Source organism: Hemicordylus capensis, chromosome 5, assembly GCF_027244095.1.
Source record: "Hemicordylus capensis ecotype Gifberg chromosome 5, rHemCap1.1.pri, whole genome shotgun sequence".
NCBI lineage: Eukaryota > Metazoa > Chordata > Lepidosauria > Squamata > Cordylidae > Hemicordylus > Hemicordylus capensis.
The window spans coordinates 207,287,911-207,309,532 of NC_069661.1; the positions used below are offsets into that span (position 1 = coordinate 207,287,911).

The window sequence follows — 21,622 nt, forward strand, 5'->3', positions numbered from 1 at the left end:
TTGTTCTCTTTCTGACATCACCCTCTATGACATCACCTAACTGTCCTCTTAACTGTCAACTGCTCAGAAGTTTCTTTGGAGTCAGTTTCTGCTCTTTCTGAAGCAGTTTCTGGGATCTGGGAGAGTAACTGCTTCCTCTCTTCTCTGCTTTCCTCTGACAGGGTTAGCAGAACGTTTATTCTCCAGATGCAGTTAAAGGCTTCAAGGACCCCAACGGGCAACTCCTGGGCACTTTCAGCATCCTGCCAGGGGAGTCGTGCTCATCATGATGGAAGGGGCTTTTCTTCTGTGCTGTGGCCCACTTCATCAAATGGTGAGTTTCAAGGGAGCCCTGCCCTCCCTCTGTTCCCTTTGGAGGAGACTTAGGGGGGTTCTATAAAAATTTGCGTTATCTGCTAATAGCGGGACCCCTGTTAACCGGGCCTAGAGTTGCCTTTTAATGTTAAGACTCTTCTATTGGGCACATGGAGAGCAATTGTCCCTCTTCAGTCCAGCACAGTCCCCCTTCTTCCAGGGTCTCCCTTATGTCAAAATCGGCTCTGCTGACTGGGCAAAGAGGTACCTTTGTGGGTAGTTTTCATATTTAGTGGTGGGGCAGGTTGGGGGGAAAGCAACTGTCCCTATTCAACACCTTGGCTGTTGATGGTGTCGTGTGTGGGGGTGTAAAGTGTGCCGTCGAGTTGGTGTCTTTGTGGTTGTCTTTGGTAGAATACAGGAGGTGTTTATCATTGCCATCCTCCGTGCAGTGCGAGATGATGCCTTTCAGCATCTTCCTATATCACTGCTGCCCGATCTAGGTGTTTCTCATAGTCTGGGGAATATACCAGCGGGGATTCGATCCGGCAACCTCTGGCTTGCTAGTCAAGTCATTTCCCCGCTGCTCCATTAAGTGGCTACTGTGAGTCCTTCTTGTGGCACACAGTTTGGACTTCACCCCTGCCCACTGAGCAAAGCACCACTTTGTAAAGTGGTGACTCTCTTCTATTTAGCAGGATGGGGAGCAACTGTCTCCTAGTCAACTCAACATAGCATCCTTCTGGGGCTATTGCTGGTCTCTCTGCTGTGCTGCTGCATAGATTGTGTCCCAATTTCCTTCTGGACAGGGAACTCTCTTCTCATTCTTTTGGCAATGTAAATCACATTGAGAATCCTTTTTGGTTGAAAATAGCCTATCAACATTTGTAATATTTGTGGATCATGAGTGTGACTGGAAAGAGTTACAAAGTCACACAGTTCCTCCTCCCTGCTTGTGTGCCAGGCTGCACATCACCCATTCCCGGGAACTGTGAGTTAACTGCTTACACAAATGGATGTATCTGTTTTTTCCTTCTATCTATAGAAAAAGAGGCACCAAAACAGGACCATGAAAGATTTGGGGGACAAGTGGTGTTTCCTTTGATCAATCTGGTGTAAGGTCAAGATGCGTAAAGATAAAGCAGGATCTGGCAAGGAAAGAGCGGACTTTGAAAGAAGGTGTAGTAGTCAAGAAGAGAAGAGGTGTATCCGGGGAGGGGAGCGGGTACAAGAAAAAGAGACCCTAACTGGGTAACAGGAGGGAAAAGACATAGCTGGGTTGTGGGGTGGATGACAAGAGAAGAAAAGCCCACTGGGCAGGAACAGTCAGTGAGGGCTTGGGAGCAACCAAGCCAATGCAGATACTTGCTTAGGAGGGATCTTTACAGCTTCCTCAGAAGAACCACAAACAGCCATTTTCTCTGAGAAGAAGAGAGAACCTCTCCTTCCTCCTGATGTAGCCTCCTGTCTTCCCTGATAGGTCAGAAAAGGTGCCAAATAAGATATTCTGTCTTCTGGTTGTTTGGGGGCTACCTGACTCGGCGTCGTCTTCTTGATTCTGACCAGGAGCTCCAGGCAGCACTTGGGCCGAGCAGAAACTGGCACTTAACAGCTAGTGGGGTGGGCAGTTGGGCACCCATCCACCCAAAGACTAAAAGAAAAAGCTTGCAAAATAACATAAATAAATCCTGGAGACACCTGGGGAAAAGAGAGAGCCTGGCAGGTTGGGCAAACACAGCTTACAAAAACAAAAATTGCCCAAGCACACAGCAGCAGACAGCAAGGGGCTGCCAAAGGGGGAGGTGGGGAGAACTCTCAGCATCCTTGTTATCAAAGGCACTGAGGGCTGTTACATGTCAGAAATGGCAGGGGGGAGCCACAAAGAAACAGAATTTAAACCCACAGCAGCACCCAGTTAAACCCACTACCACTAGGGCTGCTGGCACAATTTTTAAAATAATAGTAAAATAAGCAGTTGGTAAGGAAAATAAAAAGAGAGCAAGCCAGACACTGGCACAGTCTCTCTCCCACCACTCTCTGCTCTGCTGCAGTCTTCCTCCTCTGATATCCTCTAAGAGTGTGGCTCTCTCTGTCAAGCAGCCCCTTAAATACACTTTGAAACTCCCTCCTTTTGGCTCCCCCTCCCTCCCCCCTCCCCCCAGCCAGTGGGAGCACAGTGGCCCCTGACGACACTTGATTTTTTATGACAAGCCAACCAAGCAATAAGGAGATCACAAGCCAATTGGAAGGCAATGCCAGAAAACCAACAAGAAAGGGGAAAACACTAAAACAGCCCTCCAAAATGGCACCCACAATCACTGCTCGAAACAGCAAACCCACTTGCCGCAAAACCGGTTGGTTCTGGGTTGATCTTGAAGAAGACCCCTTTTTGTAGGGTGTTCTCTGGCAAGATTGAACTGCTTGAAATGCCCTGTTTCACAGCAAACCTTTTCCTAGGCGTTCTGAACATCCCTAGTTAAGGTTGAAAGTCATTAAGAAAATAAGTCATTTAAGTAGCAGGTCCACAGATTTAATGCTGACAGTGGTGAGTGAGAGTCCTGGAAAGAGAGACAGTTTTCCCAGTGTCTAAGTACTGTAGACCTTTTCTGCTTCATCATTTCAGCTGATATGTTAAATTGTGTAAGTCTGTCCCTAATTGGTTGCTGTTTTATTTTGGTATTTGGTTTTGGTTTTATTTGAGAAACTGCTTAGATTGTAATCATGGATAGTACCTAGATGTAATAAAATGCTTTCTCTGTTTTGTCATTTTCCTACATATATGCCAGAAGGACCAGGCTGCCCATATACTACTTCCCTGCCCTGAGGAAAATCCCATTATCCACTTCAAAATGAAATTTGACACCATTGAATGGCACTAGTTCAGAAATAAGAATAGTCTATATAACTTTGGTATTGCAGGAGATAATGATGAGAGGCTGGCATTTCAGGAGGACCTCCCCACTTCTGCAGCCAGAACCAGGACAGTCCCACCCACCCCCTTCTGCAGCCGGACCAACTTCAGTCCTGACCACCTTCTGCAGCCAGCCCCGGGACGGTCCCACACCCCCCTTCTGCAGCCAGCCCCGGGACAGTCCCGACCCCCCGGATGGTCCCTCACCCCCTTCTGCAGCCAGCCCCTGGACCATCCCACACACCCCTTCTGCAGCTGGCCCCGGGACAGTCCCTCACCCCCTTCTGCAGCCAGCCCCGGGACAGTCCCACACCCCCCTTTCTGCAGCAGGCCCCGGGACAGTCCCGCACCCCCCCTTCTGCAGCCGGCCCCGGGACAGGCCCGCACCCCCCTTCTGCAGCCGGCCCCGGGACAGGCCCGCACCCCCCTTCTGCAGCCGGCCCCGGGACAGGCCCGCACCCCCCTTCTGCAGCCGGCCCCGGGACAGGCCCGCACCCCCCTTCTGCAGCCGGCCCCGGGACAGGCCCGCACCCCCCTTCTGCAGCCGGCCCCGGGACAGGCCCGCACCCCCCTTCTGCAGCCGGCCCCGGGCCTGTCCCGTACCCCCCTTCTGCAGCCGGCCCCGGGCCTGTCCCGTACCCCCCTTCTGCAGCCGGCCCCGGGCCTGTCCCGTACCCCCCTTCTGCAGCCGGCCCCGGGCCTGTCCCGCACCCCCCTTCTGCAGCCGGCCCCGGGCCTGTCCCGCACCCCCCTTCTGCAGCCGGCCCCGGGCCTGTCCCGTACCCCCCTTCTGCAGCCGGCCCCGGGCCTGTCCCGCACCCCCCTTCTGCAGCCGGCCCCGGGCCTGTCCCGCACCCCCCTTCTGCAGCCGGCCCCGGGCCTGTCCCGCACCCCCCTTCTGCAGCCGGCCCCGGGCCTGTCCCGCACCCCCCTTCTGCAGCCGGAACCGGGGCTGTCCCGCACCCCCTTATGCAGCCGGCCCCACGACAGTGCCGCACCCCCACTTCTGCACACACACCCTGGCTCTGGGCCAGACCTACCTCCTTCCTGCAACTGGCCACAGTTTAGTCCTGCCCCCCGCCCTTGATTTCCCTCAGGGTAGGGATTAAATGGCTCGCCAACAAACGAGAACTCCTGTAGAAGTAACTACAGCCAGTGAATGCAAGGGAAATGCAGAATCCCAGGAGGATGGGGCAGCTCTAGATGGAGCATCCCAGGAGTGGAAAATGCTGTTGAGATCAACGCTGTTTTACCCAAGGACTTGCGTCACGCCTGAACCATGGTTAAAGTCAGTATCAGTTACTGGTTTTGTATTTTTGTTTTTGAATTGCTCAGTTCCTTTCCCCGTTTCCCCCAATTTGGGTGCAAATTCATGGTGAACCCGATTTGGGGATGGATCCTAAGAAGTCTTGGATGTGGGTGTATCTAGGGAACAAAGGGGCTATGCAGAAGGGATTGGCTGCATCCCAGCTCTAATTCTGTGGAGGACTGGAGAAGACAAGAGCTGGACCAAGCCAGGATGGATGGGGAGCTTGGGAGGGGAGAGTGCCCGTGGAGGTGGGGCAGACCTACTGGACTCCATGGGACACTGGTGTGCTGCCCTCCCCTGCTTCCATTTATATATAAGGTGGGGGGTCTTAAGTTGATGGTAAGCCTTTCATTTCATATATATTTAAAATGTTTCTATCTTTTATATTCAAACTGCGCTTTGTTAGGACACTCTGGGGTGGTGTGCAGCCCATCGGACCCCTTGCAGGGTGTGGCGCATTCTTGTAATTCATTTCAGTAGATCCCAGTTATTAATTCCAAAGTGGGACTTCCTCCAGTTTCTAGGAAGATAAAGCACCCCATTCAGTGCCAGTGCAAGCACCTTTCCACTGCTGGGCGCTTTCCAGATTACAGTTACAACCTCCGTAAAATGCTTCAGCTTGGGATCGAATTGACAACGTAATGAAAGGGTGTTGCTCAAGTCCACCAGCAGGGGCAGCAGTCTTTTCTAGTTTGCCCCAAACTCCCTAAAATTGAAAAATACTGCAATCTTTTTACCATGTTGCAGGACTGTAATAAAGCAATAAAATCTGAAAGAAGGCTTCGGAAATGTGAATGACACCTTGCTGATAGCACAGAGACTGTGATGTCAATGCACAGGCAATACAGAAGCACACTTTGCAGATCCGTAGTGGCACTGTGATAAGGGTTAATCTGGAAAGCACCCAGGTTGACCTGCGCAACTAACTCCTGGCAGCTGAACAAGCTTGAGCCTGAGTGTTTTCTTATAGGAAGCACACGGCTAAATCTCTAAACAGAAATACTACCAGCTGGGCAAAAGAAGGGACAAGGGGTGGTGAGGGAGGGGAAGGAAAGAAGGGGGGGCAACCCACTGGGCAAGAGAAGGGGGGAAGTGTCTTGTGCGGGGTGGGGGAGGGTACAAGAAAAAGAGAACCTCCCTGGGCAACAGGAGGGGAAAGGCCCACTGGGCAGGAACAGTCAGAAGGGGCTTGAGGGGAGCAACCAAGCCCATGCAGACACTTGCTAAGAAGCAATCCGTACAGCTTCCTCAGAAGAACCACAGACAGCCATTTTCTCTGAGAAGAAGGGAGCTTGCTTCAACCCCTCCTTCCTCCTACTGCAGCCTCCTATCTTCCCCGATTGGCCAGGGAAGATTGGGATCCATCTTCTGATTGTTTGGTGGAGTCTGACCAGGAGCTCCAGGTGGCACTTGGGCGGAGCAGACACTGGCACTCAACAGCTGGGGGGAGGGCAGGTGGGCATCCCCCCTACCCCAAATGTCAAGCTATCCTGTCTACCCAAGCATTGCCCACCTCCCGGAGGAAAAATGTAAAAGTCAATCAATCAATCAATCAATCAATCAAATACAGGCTGTGGCAATCAGCCTGGTGGTTGTTTCTCCTGGGGTGAGGGGGTGGGCAATGCTTAGGGGAGTACCAAAACAATCAGACAGGATAGCTCGACTGGCACCTCTTCTGGCCAACCATGGAAGAGAAGTAGCTACAGCTGCAGGGAGAAGGGGCTAAGCAAGTTCCCTTCTCTTCAGAGAAAATGGCACTTTTGCTCTCTTTTGGTTAAGCTATAAGTTTCCCTTCCTAACAAGAGTGTTTGTTTGTGGGGGGAAGGGGGACACACAGCCTCCATGCCCTTACTCAGCAGCCCCCAGTAAGCACAGCAGGCAGCCAAAGCCAAGAGAAAAGCCACAGTGATGGCCCACCTGAGACTCTCCAGCTGTTGTTGGACTACAATTCTCATCATCCATAGCTGCTGGTGGAGGGACTACAGCTCCCATCACCCCATCATAAGAAATGGGAGCCAGGGATGATAGAAGCAGTAGTCCAATCGTCCCCAGCCACCTCGTATTGTGACAGGAGGTTATTGGAACTGTAGTCCCTACAACAGCAGCGGGGGTGATGGGAGTTGTAGTCCAATGACAGCTAGAGAGCCTCAGGTTGGCCACCCCTGCAATAATTAATATAGTCTGCTGGTGCAGAACCCCATGTGTTTATGAAGAAAACCCAACACATTTTGGGCAGCAGCTCTTTGGCAGGGGACTGGATAAAGACATCAACATGAAATCAAGGTAGTTGAAACTGAGGGTCATTGAGAAAATGACATTTAAGTCATAGCAGATCCGCCAATCTGAAGCTCACACTTATCTTTGCCTTCTCTCTCCATCCTACCAGCAAAGGAGCACTTCCCGTAATCCCACTTGGCATTGTTATTGAGGTAAGTGCAGAGGGTGACCTCAGCCAGGTCAGTACACATCAACACTGACAAATCTCCCCTCGTGGGTGAAGGGAATTGTGGGCAGGAAGAGGTTGAGGAGATCAAGCCCGCACCAGATTCCCATTCCCTTTCTGGCTAGGTTCCCCAAAGCCTCAAGTCTATTCAAGGTGTTGGGAGAAGACCAAAGGATCCTTCTGTGTGGAAGGGAGGATACTTCTCCATTCAGAGGATTTTTGCCTTCACCTCTGAGGCAAAAACCACCCCCTTAACAGGGAGGCATGGTTGCACCGCAATGCTTCACCCCAGGAGTGGAAGCCACACCTTAGTTTACAGAACTCCTTTCAAACTAGTTTCTATAGTTGTGGTCTGAGTTTGCAACTCTTCTCTCTGCCCCATCTCTTGATTCGGAGCCTGGGTGCAAGACCACATCTTCTCCTAGCACTGCATGCAGTGTGGGGTGCTGGTTTTTTGCATCCATTCCCGACAGGGTATAAGAAACAAGCCTGGGAAACACAGTGGACCATGCTGTGACAGCGTCCTCGGTAGGGATGTTCCTGAATCAGCACATCTGAACCAGGCGAATTGTTTTGGTACCTCTCTAACGAGGCGCCAAAATGATGTGAGCACATCCCTTAACCTCGGTCCATAGGGCCATCCAGAGGGATGAGGACATGCTAATGAAAGCAGTCCCCAACCTCTGCTGGCTTTCTGCAGGAACACCTTGGCATCCGCTCACCCCACTGGGTGACAGTGTGGGATTAGCTGGCCGCCTTTTGGGGCCGAGTAGGAATTTTCCCCATCCACCCAGATTGGCCTGGAGGTGGTTGGTTTTTTGCCTACTCTACACTGTTGCACTGGTAGGGGTTTTTGATCTGGCCCATGTTAGGAGCGGTGCCTTTAAATAGAGCAGCCCCTTGGTCACCAGCACCATGATGGCAGGTCAGAGGAGGGGATACGGTGCTGCACCCTAGGGGTGGCAGCTCTACTGTGGCTTGGCTACATTGCAGCTCTCTGTTGAAACTAAGTTAATAAAGTTATCGCCCTAGTTTTAATCCATTTCCTGTGTTGTGTCATTTATTTGGGGGTATGGGTGCAAAGGAACCTCATGACAGACCTCTTGCAAGATGTTCTCAAGTAGGCCTGAGCAGGATCTCTAGAGCCACAAAGATAAGCTTTGCAAAGAGGCAGGATTCACAAATCCATGAGGAGCAGGATTGCTCATTCTGCCCTAGCAGCACTCTGGGAGCCAGCCCTACCCTCCAAATCCTCCAAAGGAAAGGCTGGTTCATACACTCACACAATTCAGTGGCAAAGCTCTGCATCCAGGCTGCAGGTTGAAGATGAGATTTTAAAATAATAATTTTAAGGGAACTTTCTGGGTGTGGAAACCTAGCATGTTGGGGAGAAGGATCCAACACAGGTGTGCAGACAGAGGGAAAGCTTGACGAGCAATGCATTCATTTTGTGAGTAGATATGGGTTGTTAAGTTTGGCGGTGAGGGGACAGTAAATTGTGGGGGAAACTCCTCAATTGGCTGGGGTGATGTGCACCCTTGGTTCAATGTAATCATTTCCCTAAATTGTTATCTTTCTCTGTGTGGTGACCTTTCGTGGGGAGGATCATACAAATCACACACCTGCAGCTTGAAGTGACACAGTCTTCTAAAACGTAACTGCCTGTTTTTGCTGAATGTTTAAATGGGCAAATATTATCAGAAGACTGTGAGCACTACAGAAAGAAAGAATCTGGTGATTACTAATAGGAGCCAGCATGAATGTGTCAAGAACAAGTCATGCCAGAGTAATCTCCCCTCTTTTTTCAACAGAGTTCCTAGTTTAGTAGAGCATGGAGATGCTGCAGCCATTGTGTGTCTTGATTTCTTCTACAAAGCCTTTGACACAGCCCCCATGATATCCTTTTTTTATTTCTGTGGAGGATATGGCCCAAACCTCCATTTTGTTGTATGTGTGCTTGTTCTTCATTTTGATATGTTTAAAATGGCGGCCTGACCCCCATCTCATGTTAGAGTTCCTTATACAAAAGGTTAAGCAAGCTTGGCCTTTTATCCATCTCAGGTTTGTTTTTTCTGTCTGGAGGTCATTATGTTCCATCTGGTTTGTATTTGCCATGATTGGCTAATCCAGAGGAGGTTGGAAAAGTTTCGGGGATAAAAAAGGAGAACTGGAACAGCTACAGCTAGGAAGCAGTAAGAGCAGTTGATTCACAAAAGCCCAATTCAGGTGTTATGCTGTATGAGTGTACAGATGTGTGGTACAGATGTGACTGAGTTCCTGGATATAGTGAACCTGGATACAGGCCCTTGGTACAGAAAGGAAGTGTAATTCTGTACCTGCATTCAATGTAACATGTGAATGACAGTGCCTGTGTACAGATCTGTACCTGTGTATACTGTACACTCATCGTACCAGTGCTGAACATCACATGTGAATGGGCCTAAAGAAGAGAGCTGAACATCGCACAGAAGAATTGGATCACTCTCAGAACAACCAGAGGAAAAGACAACAGCAAGATCAGACAAAGCAGTGCCAAGCAGAGAGACAGGCTGACTAAGAGCTGCTGGTGAGATTCTATTTGGGCCAGCATAGAATAGAAGATAATCACGGCATGTGCTTATCCCATTATCATTTTTCTCCTTGCTCTTATGGTTATTGTTCTTAAAACACTACGAATGCTATTGTTTTAACTGCCCCCCCTTTCAAGTAAAAACTGCACCTTTTAGGGTGGAGCAGTCAGGGCACGTGCCCTGGGCACCACTTGAAGGGGGGAGCCATTTTTTAAAATTAAATTTTTTTTAAATGGCTGCCAAAAACAAAATGGCCACCACACATGCTCAAATGGCCTTAGTATATTAAGGCCCTTAATCCTTAGTATTAAGTATTGGGAGTTTCTTGCTCTCTCTCTCTCATTTTAACTGTCTTTCTGAAATACTAGAATATATTCCAAGCAGTGACACAGTTTACTCTGCATATCCTTTAATTATTTTCAGAGTATCTGGGAAAAGTCAAATTCTCCATTTATTTTTAAAACTTATGTAATAGTGATGCTACAATGCATAGTAGAGAATTAGACAGGCACATCTGTTTAGTTTTCCAAGTACACCTCCACATAGTATTTGTGTATTTCATGAGCCCCAGCATACTGAAATTTGTAGTTTTCCAGCATTTTTTGGTCTGGCTACGTCCACTGCTAAATAGTTTTTGAAATATTAAAAGATTAATGAGCTTGATTGTATTTTTGAGCTGATATTATGGTAAAGTTATCTGAAAGATGGGTGTCAGATGTTTGGACAGGGGGCACAATTTCAGTGCTTGCCCTGGGTGCTATTTTCCCTAGATACGCCTCTGCCAATCGGTGGCAGCAATAAAGCTTATCAGATCACGGGGCTGGTTGCGAAGTTTAAATAGCCACTCTCCTTCCTTCTCTGCTGATGCGCAGGGAAGTTTAAAGAAGCAGCACCAAAGGCAAGAGTGGATGGAATAGCCTGTGCCTCTCACACCACTTCTTTTTATGTTTGGATAACCAGAAGAGGACAGAGTAGAGCCAGGAGTTGAGCAGAAGGAAACACAGGACAGCCTGCCAAACAGGTCAAATGATGGTAAGAGGGAAAGCACATGCCAACACCTGGTGAAGGACCTGGCGTATAGGGGTCTGCATACCATGCCAGAAGCCTCCGAGCCAAGATGCGTGAGCTAGAGTACTTGGTTACTAATGAAAACATAGATATAGTGGGTGTAACAGAAACCTGGTGGAGTGGTGAGAACCAGTGGGACACAATTATTCCTGGATATAAACTCTATAGAAGGGTCAGGGAGGGGAGGGTTGGGTTGGGGGAGGAGTGGCACTGTTTATCAAAGAAGGGATAGATTCCAATAAGCTAGAAAACCTAGGTGGACCAGAGCCCTCCACAGAATCATTATGGCTAACATTACAAGGACTGAAAGGAAATGTGTTACTAGGGACATGCTAACGCCCTCTGGATCAAAGCGCTGAGAGTTGGACAAACAAAAGAGGTGTCAAAGAGAGACAGGGCAGTAATAATGGGTGACTTCAACTACCCACACATAGACTGGGTAAATTCACATACAGGTAATGTGAGCCCTTTGGGGACAGGGTTCCATCTTATTTGTTTATTTGTTGATTTCTCTGTGTAAACTGCCCTGAGCCATTTTTGGAAGGGTGGTATAGAAATAGAATTATTATTATTATTATTATTATTATTATTATTATTATTATTATTGACAGAGAGTCCAGATTTCTAGATGTGCTAAATGACTGTGCCTTAGAACAGTTAGTCACGGAACCAACCAGAGAGATGGTGACTTTGAATTTAATCCCGTGTGGTGCTCAGGATCTGGTGCGAGATGTCAAAATTGCAGAACCATTGGGTAGCAGTGACCATAGTGTGATCCAATTCAGCATATATGTGAGTGGAGAATTGTCAAGGAAGTCCAACACTGATGTGTTGGACTTCAGAAGAGGAAACTTCTCAAAAATGAGGGGAATGGTAAAAAGGAAGTTGAAAGGGAAAGTCAGGTGGGTCAAATCACTCCAGAAGGCATGGAACTAATTTAAAACCACAGTACTAGAAGCACAGTTGGAATGTATACCAAGAAGGAGAAAAGGTACCACCAAGTCCAGGAGGATGCCAGCATGGCTAACAAGTCAGGGAAGCTCTAAAAGGGAAGAAGACTTCCTTCAGAAAATGCAAGTCCTGCCCAAATGAAGAAAACAGGAAGGAACATAAACTCTGGCAAAAGAAATGCAAGGACACAGTAAATGGTGCAAAGAGAGAGTTTGAGGAGCATATAGCTAGAAGTGTCAAGGGGAATAACAAAAACTTATTTAAATATATCAGAAGTAGAAAACCTGCCAGGGAGGCGGTTGGGCCCTCCGATGATGAGGGTGTGAAAGGGATTAGTCAGGAGGATAAGGAGATTGCAGAGAAGCTGAATGAGTTCTTTGCATCTGTCTTCACGGCACTGACCATATACCCTCTCCAGAATTGAGTTTTTCAATTCTCAGTGCGTGGCAGCTGTGAAAAAAGCTAATTCCATGCTAGAAATCATTAGGAGGGGGATTGAAAAGAAAACTTCTAATATTATAATGCCCTTATACAAATCTATGGTGCGGCCACATCTTGAGTACTGTGTACAGCTTTGGTCACCATATCTTAAGAAGGATACTGTAGAACTGGAAAAGGTGCAGAAGAAGGAAACCAAAATGATCAGGGGCCTAGAGCACTTTCCTTATGAGGCAAGGCTACATGGGCTCTTCACCTTGGAAAAGAGGTGACTAAGGAGATACATGATCTAAGTGTATAAAATTATGCATGGAGTGGAGAGGGTAGATAGAGAGAAATTGTTCTCCATCTCTCACAACACTAGAACCAGGGTAGCCGTGACCATCATGTGATCCAATTCAACATATATGTGAGTGGAGAATTGTCAAGGAAGTCCAACACCCATGAAACTGAAGGTTGAGAAATTTAGGACAGACAAGCGGAAGTACTTTTTCACACAGTGCATAATTAATCTATGGAATTCCTTGCTATGGGATGTGGTGATATCCAGAAGCTGTGATGGCTTTAAAAAGGGCTTAGACAGATTCATGGAGGACAGGCTACATCATATGATGAGTTCAAACAAGCTGTATACAAAAGATTTAAAATAGGACCTGAATTTTTAAGGAAAACTGCAGCCTAAACCACGGAAGTCTTATATTGAATTGGTACCCAGTTATTGCATTTGTTGAAGAAGAGTAGATACCCTGGATAAAATGGCTGAATTAATTGTGAATGCTCGATTTGATTCTCAGCAACGCCAAGAGTATAAATAAAAATAAAATATTTGGCACCAGAAAATAAAAATAAAAGATTTGGCACCAGAAACAGTTAGAGAGCAACTTAGCTGATCAATTGGTGCTTAATAAGGAAGAATCGTCTTTTAGATATGGCAAATCTGAGGTAAACAGAAAGTCAAACTGCTCTGGTTCAACAGAAAAACTAGTAAATAAATAGGGAAAATCCTTTACCAATGAAAAGTTTGAGGTTCAGAAACCTTTTCTAAGGAGAAAAGACAGTGATACAAAATGCTTCAAATGTGGGGAAAGGGGGCATATGAAAGCTGATTGTTATTTTAGGAAATCTGCTCATGAAATGAAGCCTGAACCACAAACAGAGATACCTCACTAAATTAGAGAGTGGTGTTCACAAGTGCAGGGTCAGCAGTATTACTAACTGTGAGGAGGTAAATGATCATCTAAGAGAACCTATATTGGTGGGTGAGCAAACTATTTTAGAAATGATCGATACAGGCACTACTAAAGACACATTTGACTTCCTGCAAACAAATTCACTTAATTTTTTTAAAAAAGAATTCTTCTGCCAAATTTGTTTCACTTTTGGAAACACATATAGGATTGTAACCGGTATTGTGTTTACTGGTTCAATCAGTATATCTTTTCTTCCACATCAACCTGCCCATATCCTGAGATCAACTTCATAGGCTTTCCGCAAAGTGCCCACATTATCTGAGGTAGGGCAGGTGGTGACTGGAGAGAGGATCTTCTCAGCTGAATTCCACCTATGGAATTCCCTTCCCAGGGAGACTTACCTGGTGTGCATCTTATTATTCTTTTTGTGCCAGGTAAATACATGTTATTCTCCCTGATTTTAAAAATTTGAACTGCAGTTTTAATTGGTTTTTTGGACATTTGTATTTTAAAATTATAATTGCATTGCTCTGTTATTCCACAACCACCCCTTTGTAAATCACCTGGAAATTTGACTGCTTAAAAATCCCTTTAAATCCCTTTTTGTAGCTTAAAAATCCCTTTAAATAAAAGCATACATAAATACAATTTGCTATTGTGTTCTGCATTGTGTGAATAGAATTCACAGAATTCTAGTATGCCTTGGACAAGATGTGTTGGTTGCAGCAATCAAGTGGATGAATCAAGTGGATGTGAATCTGTCCTACAAGTAACATAAGGAAAAAGAAACATGATGCTGCTGAACATAAGCAGCCTTAGGTCATGAATTAAAACAATTAGTATCCTATCAACAAAATATAATGGGGCTATTCTCACGATCAGGCAAAATCGGGCTAGGGGAGCAGGGGCGTAGCAAGGTTGGAGTGGGCCCAGAGACGAGATTTTGAAATGCTCCCCCCCCCCACAAGTCCAGGGCCTCCGCACACCCCAGGCCCCCAAAGATTTAAGTCTGATATTTCAAAATAAGTATGCTGCCTAGAAATACATTTCACTGAATACACACACACACACACACACATTTCACAATATATAGTGATATACATTGAGAACTATATATTTGTGCTACTTTTAATGCCCAGAACACACAAACACTAATTATTAAAATGGGACACTCGCTGCAGATTAGCAAAGGAGACTTTCAACCATGCAGTGTAAGCCTATGTATGTTTTCTCAGAATTTTGAATAAATTCAATAAAGTTTGATGGCAGGAGGTTTTTCACAGGAGGCTTTTAAAGCCCTTTAACACACATCTCCTCTGGAATGGAGGTGCTGCATTCACATGTTGGCCAGACTGAAGTCCCTGCGAGTTATTGGGGAGCAGTTCACACACAAGAAAAATAAAATAAAATAAAAGCACCACACACATGCTTCACAGTTCTCACTCAGACCTTCTGGGTTGCAAAACAACTTGAGCATAAGTGCATTTATAAATGAATGAATGAATACATACATACAATATTCCAGAAGTTTTTATAATTTTCTGCTATGAAAAAAGCCACTTATAGGACTTTCTAGATAGTTTTTGTTTTTCAAGCCAGCACATTTTTCAGTCTGTTTTAAATTAAATATTCAGAGACTTCTCAGTCTCTCCCCCCTCCCTATCAAAGCCCTATGGCAAGCAGATCCCTATATATGGGCGGGTGTGTGTAACCACAAAAAGGAGTTCACATTCTACCTGGCAAATGCTGGGCTGGGCAGAGGGTCTGCTGCAGAGAGCTGTGGGGGCCACTCTGCCTGCCTGCCTGCCTGCCTCCTTCCTTCCTTGGGGCCTCCCTGCAGGCCTACTCCAGTTCAGGCTTCACTGAGGCCTACACCGAGGCCTCCCTGGAAGCCCCACCCACCCACCGATCAGCTGAGAGGAGGGAGAAAAGGAGCTCTTTGCAGCTTGTCTGCTGCTTCGATTGCCGGCCAGGAGGACAAGCAGGAGAGAGGGTGAACAGGGCAAGTGGCTGAGGGGCCTTGGGGCTGGGCAGGGGGCAATGGGGAGTCATGTGAGGTGCCTCTGGGGGGCCCCCAAGGCAGTGGGGTCCCCAGGCAACCGCCTCCCCTTGCCTAATAGTAGTTACGCCCCTGGTGTCTTTATCTCCACCACTACGTTTTCCCCTCTGGCTCTGCTTCCAAAACCGCTGGCACGGGGCAGCTGTATACCCTCTTGCCGCCCTGGTCAGCAGAATGCCAAAAGCGGCCAGCATGTGTGCATGCATCACACATGTGCACATGCACTGGCCACTTTCTGTATTATGCTGACCGGGTCAGCAAGAGGATATACAGCTGCCCTGCAGCAGCAGTTTTGGAAGCAGCGCCGGAGAGGAAAAAGCAGCAGGGGAGGTAAGGGCACCCTCCCTGCACCTTAAATCTACTCCCCCACCTCCCAGGAATGCACAGAACCTGTTCTGTGCACATCCCTAGAAGTAGCAGGGAGCCATTTTTGCTAATCTGCTTCTCTGAGGCAGGAACTGAACATCCCTGAGGCTTAGGGGAATGATACAGATATTGTTAATGGGTCTGCATGAAAATGTGGCAACTACTACCCTTCCTGGCGATGCTTAGCTCCAAATGGGTACAGAGCAATCCACAGATAGATTAACCTTAAAATACTTGGGAAAGTTGGTCGCGGTGTGGATGTGATGGAAAGGAGCAAAAGAGAGGGCTAATGGAGAGCAGAAAGTGAAGAGAGCGTGGTTATATGGAGGATTAGTGCCTAGAAAACTTGCTGTCTTCCCATAATGGAGTTTGACAGACTCTCTGGACATGGCTCAGGTGGCTCCTAAACCACATTCACCATGTCAAAGCACTGAGAAGGAGGACAGAGGTTTGAGGGTGAAGGAAGGAGAAAAAAATAAAGCTCTTTTTCATATCTACCTGATCTAGCTGGGGTCCTTCTCTCCAGTAGGCTCAACCACGTGGAGAGCAATGGCGTGCGTGCGAGCAGCGTACACAAATGTTTATTTATTGTTCAATTTTTACACCGCCTTTCATAAAGCATCCCAAGGCAGTTTACAAAAGTTAAAATACAATAAAACTCCATAAAATCACATTTAAAATCAGTTAAACCGTAAAAACCATAAAACACTCCCCAAAAAACCAACCATAAAAAAGACAATCAGAAGCAGGATTGCTGAGACATGGCAGCACCTAAGGGGGAAAAGCATGAACAAATAAAAAGCTCTTTAGTTTGTTTTTAAAAGCAACCACAGACATCAAAGAGTGGACATTCACTGGGAGAGCATTCCAGAGAAGGTCTTATCCCATGTGCACAACAATTTAGCCTCTCCCAATGTTGGCACATGGAGCAAAGGCCCCTCTGACAATCTTGCTGGGCGAGCAGAAACCCTTGGGAGTAGGCAGTCCTTCAGGTATCCAGGAGCCACACCATTATGGGCTTTAAAGGTAATAACCAGCACCTTAAATTGGAACCAGAAACAATTTGGCAGCCAGTACAGCTCTTTCAAAATAGGTGTAATATGCTTCAAGTAAGCCGTTCCAGCTGAAGTAACCCTGAAGCCGTTCCAGTAACCCTGGCAGCTGAATTTTGCATCAACTGAAGTTTCCGAATATCCTTCAAGGGCAGCCCCACAAAAAGTGCATTGCAATCCAGCCTAAGGCATGGATAACTGTGGCCAGAACTGCCTTCTCGAGAAAGGGATGCAGCTGGTGCACTAGCCAAATCTGTGCAAAGGCACCCCTGGCCACCACCTCCACCTGAGCATCCAAAAGCAGAGACGGGTCCAGCAACACCCCCAAGCTGTGCACTTGCTCTTTCAAGGGGAGTACAACCCCATCCTAAGCTGATTGAATCACCTTATCTCGATTGGCTTTTCTATTGACCAGCAGCACCTCTGTCTTGACTAGATTTAACTTCAGTTTGCTAGCCCACATCCAGCCCATCACTGCCTCAAGTCCCCAGTTCAATACATCCACTGCTTCCCTAGGATCTGATGTCAGAGAAATGTAGAGCTGAGTGTCATCTGCATATTGATGACACTTCAGCCCAAACCTCCTGATGACTTCTTCCAGTGGTTTCATGTAAATGTTAAACAGCATGAGGGACAATACTGAACCTTGCAGGACCACATAGCCCTGAGGCCAAGGAGTCAAGCAAAAGCCCCCCAGGACCACCTTCAGAAACCTCCCCGCTAGAAAGGACCAGAACTACTCTAATGCACTACACCCAATCCTTATACCTGAGAGGCAGTCCAGAAGGATACCATGGCCGATGATATTGAATGCCGCTGAGAGGTCCAGCAGAACCAACAGGGATGCACTCTCCCTGTCTAGTTTCTGGCATAGGTCATCCATCTATGGATGCCAGCTGCCACAGGCAGTTTCAGTTCCAAACCTAGGGCAAAAGCCAGATTGAAAAGGGTCTAGTCCTAAAGGTATTTAATAGAACATCTTCTTCTTTATGAGCCCCACCAGCCAATTAGGTTGTCTGGAGAGGTCTGTCTCCAGTTGCCGCCAGCTCGGCTGGTGGCCACACAGGGATGGGCCTTCTTGATTGCTGCCCCGAGACTGTGGGGCAGTCCCACAGTCTGAAATATGATCTTCCCCATCTCTGACAATATTTTAAAAGCACTTGAAAACCCACCTCTTTACCCAAGCTTTTCCAGCTTTTCCAGCTTTTTAAATTTTTAAGTTTTAATTTGTTTTGACTTTAGATTGTCTAAATTGTTTTAAGATTTTTGTGTATGTTTTAATTTATTTTATGTTATTGTTAACCACCCAGAGATGGAAGTCTGGGGCAGTGTACAAATTTTACAAACAAACAAACAAACAGTATCATCCAAGCCCCATGCAGCTGCCCAGATCACATGCTCTATCACCTTGTTTTAAAAGGGAAGATTTGAAACAGGCTGATAGTTATCAAGGTTGGTGGAATCAAGGGAGCGCTTTTTTAATAGTGGCCTTTCTGTCGCGTGCTTGAGGCTCAATGGCATCTTGCCTTCCCTTAGTGAAGCATTAATAATTGGCTCCAATCACATACCTTTTCCTTCCCTGTCAAATTTAACTAGGGTCTAGACCCTTGCCCTTCATGGCTGCACACTGCCTAGGATCTTGTCCACTTCCTCAGGCTTTACTAGCTGAAAAGAATCCATCACAATCTGACCAGATAGTTGCCGAGGCATGTCTCTTGGAACTGCCAAAATCTTTTAATCCAAATTGGCACCCCCACTGCCACAGAGTAATCCCTAAAATTAGGGATTACTATTTAATCCTAGACAGCAGAACCCTAATCCTTGAGGAAGTGTTCCCAGAACTCAATTGAGCTGCAGGATTGGGAGAAGAGCCAGCAAAAGGAATAGGCCTCAGTTGCCTAGACCAGTGTTTCTCAACCTTCTTGGAGTCAAGGACCGCTAAATTCCTCGTGCAGAGTTTCAAGGACCGCTACATTCTTCATGCGCAGTTTCCCAGACCAGCAGTTAGTAAAGGGGTTTCAAGTTTAAGTTTATCTATCTATCTATCTATCTATCTATCTATCTATCTATCTATTTAACAGACTTCTATACTGCCCAAAACTTGTATTTCTGGGCAGTTTACAATTAAAATAATATAAGCATTAAAATCATTAAATTTTGAATCTTTTGCAAACATGGAATATTGGGGGTTCTCAACCTTGGGTCCCCAGGTGTTGGTGGACTTAAACTCCCATAACCCCCAACCACAATGGCATTTGGCCATTATGGCTGGGGATTATGGGAGTTGGAGTCCACCAACATCTGGGGACCCAAGGTTGAGAACCCCTGAATCTAAAACCCTGGGTGAACAAATATGTCTCAAGTATGTCTTCAGTATGTGTGGGGTGGGAGTGGGGTGCTTGTGATTACTCAATGGAGAGGGGATGTTGGGCCATTAGAAAAATTCAAAAACTGCAAAACCAACATACAAGCAAGCTTTTGAATTCCCCAAAACTCTTCATCAGGCTGGATGTCAAGCAAAGCAAAAAAGGAGGTGAGAGGAGAGCTGGGCAAGTTGTCAGTAGAGCCCAAAGTCTACAGTTTAACCCTACCCTCTCTTGATGGAGGTGGAGTTTTAGCTGGAGTTGTGTAGTCGCAGGGCCGGCTCCAGACCACGTTAGTCAGGACCACCCACTGAAATTGATTTAGTCATCTCTCATTTGTGTCAATGCTGCTTGGTCATGATACCTGGCTTGATCTGGATCCTGCTCTTAACTGTGCACTTTGTGAGGCGGACCTAACGAAACCCATGCAGCTCCTCCAAAACTCCTTAAAAACAGTTACGTGGCAGGCGCTGGGAATGGCTTTTTTAAAAAATTGTGAAAGAAAACGTGAAGAAGAGCGGTGGGGACCTGGTGTTAAAGGGAAGGGGGCAATTCTGAGATGGCGGAGGGCGCAGGGCGTTGTAGTGGTGGATGGCTCGTCTTCCTCGCTGGGGAGATGAGGCTGGGTGGTCGAGGCAATGGTGCACCGGACCGCGCTCGGAAGGTCGCCGGGGTCCAAGAGCTGCTGCCGCTGTACTTGCACACCAGAGTGTAGCAGGTGTTCCCCCATTCTCTCTCGCAGCACACGCTTCTGTGCCCCCTCCCAACTCCCCTGCATGCGCCAATCACAGCAGCCTGCCTTTGGGGCCACGCAGCTCACGTGGTCCCACATGCTGCCCGTGCATGGCTGCGAGGCAAGCCAAGACAGCCCTCCTCCCTCCCTCCACTGCTTAGCCCTCACCACGGCATGATCCCGGCCAGAGGTTGTCCCCCCCCCCGGCGAGGTCATAAAAGGGACTGCCGTCTTCCACCGGCAGTGCAGACCGGAGGGTTATAGGGGGCCGAAGGACCACAACACCCCACCAATGCAAGAGGGAAATGGCGTTCCCTCTCAAGGTGCCTTGGCAGCAACAGGCAGCTGGTTTTTAATCGGTTGGGATCGGACACGAACCGCGCTGGGCATCAAATCCCCAGGATCACTTCATTCCAGTGCCATTCATCCAATGATCCTTTTGCACGAATGCACAAAATGGTCTCTTGCCTCTCTCCCGCAGCATGCCACCTCCCTCCGCCACTTAGCCCTCCTTGGTATGTGTGCTTGCTCCCTTTCCCTGAGGAAGGTCCACTTGCACTCCCTTTCTGTAAAGCCCAAGCCAAGGTGGCCCTCCTCCCTCCCTCCACCGCTTAGCCCTCACCACGGCATGATCCCAGCCAGAGGTTCCACCCCCTGGCGAGGTCACAAAGGGGACCGCTGTCTTCCACCGGTGGTGTGGACCAGGTGGTTACAGGGGGCCGAGGGACCACAACACCCCACCGATGCAAGAGGGAAACAGCAGCTGGGTTTCAATCAATCAACCTTGGGCTGCAAATAATGAGCATGCAAGAACTAGCAGCCCTTGAAGTGGTGCCCACTGCCATACCTTTTCCTCGATGCCCCCACGCCGCATACAGTTTGAAGTTGTAAAGATAAAGATAGCTGTAGGAAGATCTCAGCAGCACATGGAGGCAAGGCGGAAGCAGGGTTCCGTGCTTCCATGATACTCCTCCTCTCCCTCTTCTGTGCCATGTGCAAAATTGAGGGAGTGGGTGCCTTGATTGCAGTTGTTTGGGGGGGGGTGACTCCCAGTCAGGGACCGGCATTCAACCCTTCGGGGACCGGCAGCGGTCCAAGGACCAGTGGTTGAGAAACTGTGGCCTAGACCATTTCCCCCTGTAATGGCCTGTCCAACTCCCACCGCCATATCTCTCTCTGCCTGCCACCCCAGAAATAGCTTCCCCCAGATTACCCCCAGCCCCCCACTCTCCCAGGCACATGCTAAACACCAGCTCCCACAGGTGGGCAGAATTTAAAGAGGCATTTTGTCTCTGCTGAAGCTTCTAAACACTTTCCAAAGCCAGGCCCACACAGCCTGTTGCAATAAACTTGGATGTCAGTCAGGCTTGTGTGACAGTGAATAGCTAGATCCACTTCATGGAGGAAAGAGTGCAGCCTGTTAGCCGATTCTGATTCATCATTAAAACATCATTTTGATGGTTGCATCTCTAAAACTCTCCTGTGTGGGGGGCTGTGGGGTCTGTCTGGCTCTGCTTGCCACAGAATAATCTTCTTCCATGAAACTCTGCTTCCTTCCCCTACTTCCAGGTGCTACCCAGGGAGCAGGCACACCCACATTTCAGAATTATTCATTTTGCCTATCCGTGTAACTGGCCATATATTGTTATATGTTGACTATCCAATACAAACTTCCTCAGTCTATATCTATATACCTAGCTTTCTCTCTCTCTCTCTCTCTCTCTCTCTCTCTCTCTCTCTCTCAGGTGGTACATGGCAAGCCCCACTCCTGCTGCAGCTGTGACCAATGAAAATGTGGGGCCCATGCCTGGAGGAGGAGGCACAGATAGGAAGCAGACATGGCGGGTGGGATGGCAGCAGTAGGAATGTGGCCAG

The 21,622-nt window shown here is 47.8% G+C and overlaps 1 protein-coding gene across 1 annotated transcript; it reads left to right on the forward strand.

Annotated features, from left to right (window-relative positions):
* The first annotated feature begins 1,420 nt into the window (after positions 1–1,420).
* Positions 1,421–7,999, forward strand: LOC128327439 (cell surface glycoprotein 1-like). The gene is made up of 3 exons (XM_053256237.1): positions 1,421–1,519; positions 3,174–4,493; positions 6,901–7,999. Exons 1-2 carry the CDS (start codon positions 1,421–1,423, stop codon positions 4,290–4,292), a joined length of 1,218 nt encoding a protein of 405 aa, XP_053112212.1. The 3' UTR covers positions 4,293–4,493; positions 6,901–7,999.
* The last annotated feature ends 13,623 nt before the right edge of the window (positions 8,000–21,622 follow it).

What these genes read in the sequence shown, in the direction of transcription:
- LOC128327439 (XM_053256237.1), top strand. Translation starts at nt 1,421, where the DNA reads ATGCGTAAAGATAAAGCAGGATCTGGCAAGGAAAGAGCGGACTTTGAA. An exon ending in GTATCCGGGGAGGGGAGCGG is followed by an intron (nt 1,520 to 3,173) that starts GTACAAGAAAAA and finishes GAATGGCACTAG; the next exon opens with TTCAGAAATAAGAATAGTCT.